Here is a 1,874-nt window from a genome sequence, read left to right as displayed (position 1 = left end):
TGGCCTTAAAGACCCCCAGGGATGGGGCCTCAACCCCCTCCCTGGGCAACCCATCCCAGGGTCTCACCACTCTCATGGGGAAGAACTTCTTCCTCACATCCAGCCTGGATCTGCCCACTGCCAGCTTTGCCCCATTCCCTCTAGTTCTGTTGTTACCCAAGAGCCTAAAAAGTCCCAGGCTGGCTGCTGGTTCCTGCTGCTCCAGCTCCCCTGGGGCCCTGCAGAGCCCTGGCCAAACCTGCTGGTGGGGCCCAGGGGTGACCTGACAGCCCCGGGGTGTGATGGAGACAGGCTGCCAGGGTCAATGCCACCCCTGGGGACACAGAAGGTGGTTGAGGTGGTGGCCAGCCCACAGAGCCCTGCCCCAGCTACGTGTCCAGGAGGAGAAGGACCCTGGGAAGCTCCAGAGGGGCCACAAAAGCAGCACTGCTTTCCAGCATGTGCCTTGGGGAGGTCCAGAGCTGAGCCCCAACCTGAGTAAATCCATCCCCAGAGCATTTGGGTCCCCTCTGGGGTGGTGCTGAGAGAGAAGAGGCCACGTCCCCATCATTCAGTAATCACTGCAGAAAAATACCTGGTTCAGTTCAGCGTGTGAGGAGAACCCTGGGTGCAGGGACAGCCCCACAGCACTGAGCTGGGGAGGGCTGAGACCACCCCGAGAGCAAAGGGGAACCCAGGCAGTGTGGCAGGGAAGGGGATGAAATGCTGGAGGGGAAAAGAAAAGCAGCTCTGCAAGAGCTGATACCAAAAAGGCCAAGTGTGGCCAGGATAGAGACCACACTGCTGCCCAAAAGAAATCCAAAGGGAAAGGGGACAGCAAGAAAAGTCAAACTGATGGAGAAGTGACACATCCTGAAGGGAAGAAGTGAGTATTTCTGGTGAGCATGTGCCAGCAATTGTTTAAAACGTGTAAAATCTGTGTAAGCTTTTCAAGACCTTGCTCAGACTTGAGTGTGACTCTGCCAGCTCTATTTCTTATTTATTTCTAAATCTGGGCAGGCTGATAAAAGTGGGATTTGCAGCCACAGACACAGCACTGAGGGATGCGTGTGGTTTCTACCTGAACTTTCTCAAAACCCTCTAAGCTAGGGAAAACTGCTCTGATGTCCTCACAGGGGGATCAAGGGGCAATCTCCTCAATGGGATGGAGAGATGCTGCTTCAGAGGATGATGTCTTACCTGGAGGTGATCAGGGGCAGGATCAGCATTTTCAGCATCCTCATGAGGAGCTCTCCAGGGAAGGAGAAGTACTGCTTCTCCTGCACAGAGAGCAGAGCCACTGTGTCATTGGGAGCCAAGAACTGGACGCTGAGTGCAGGTTAAGGGCTCAAACCTGATAAATTTGCCTTTTTCCCAACCAGCCCCAGCTCTGAGCTGGGTTCCCAGCCAGCAGCCGTGGCTGGGGCACTCAGAGGTGCTGTTCCTCTGGCTGCCCTGTGCCAGGAGCTGGGCCAGGGAACACTGGCCAGGTGGGAAACCTGGCTGTGAACTGGAGAGGGGCATGTGGGGCTGGTCTCCTCCCAAAAACACCCTTGGGTCCCCATGGCCTCACCGTGGCTCCTCCCAAAGGTCACCCCACTGGGGAGCAGGGGGAGCTGCACCTGCAGAGGTGCCTCGAAGCTCTGGGTGCAGCCTGGTGCCAGCAACAGAGGGGGGAGATGTCTTGTGGCTGCAGATGCCAGAGCCAAGCTCAGGGCAGCCCCAGGGGTCTGGCTCATCTGTGGGACAGCCCCAAGGTGCACCAAGGAGGGTTTGCACCCCATGCCATCTGTCCTTCCACAGCCACGGGCTGCCTGGAGAGACACCCTCAGAGAGCCTGGATCCCACAGCCATGGCCAAGGGAAGAGTGGGGGCTCTGTGGGACCAGCACCCCC

At 57.6% G+C, this 1,874-nt stretch overlaps 1 protein-coding gene across 1 annotated transcript in view; it reads right to left on the bottom strand.

Moving 5' to 3' along the window:
* LOC103769430 (excitatory amino acid transporter 5-like) overlaps positions 1–1,250 on the bottom strand; it is a gene marked incomplete at both ends in the record, with an annotated part of 3,794 nt that extends 2,544 nt beyond the window's left edge. Inside the window, one exon of the mRNA XM_008936627.1 lies at positions 1,180–1,250. Coding sequence (XP_008934875.1) covers positions 1,180–1,250 — 71 coding nt within the window. The remainder of the gene's footprint in view (positions 1–1,179) is intronic.
* Positions 1,251–1,874: the final 624 nt, after the last annotated feature.

The sequence above is a fragment of the Merops nubicus genome, unplaced genomic scaffold (assembly GCF_000691845.1).
Source record: "Merops nubicus isolate BGI_N331 unplaced genomic scaffold, ASM69184v1 scaffold20273, whole genome shotgun sequence".
Lineage (NCBI taxonomy): Eukaryota > Metazoa > Chordata > Aves > Coraciiformes > Meropidae > Merops > Merops nubicus.
The sequence above is the reverse complement of the archived record's forward strand: the minus strand, read 5'-3'. Positions and strand labels throughout refer to the sequence as shown.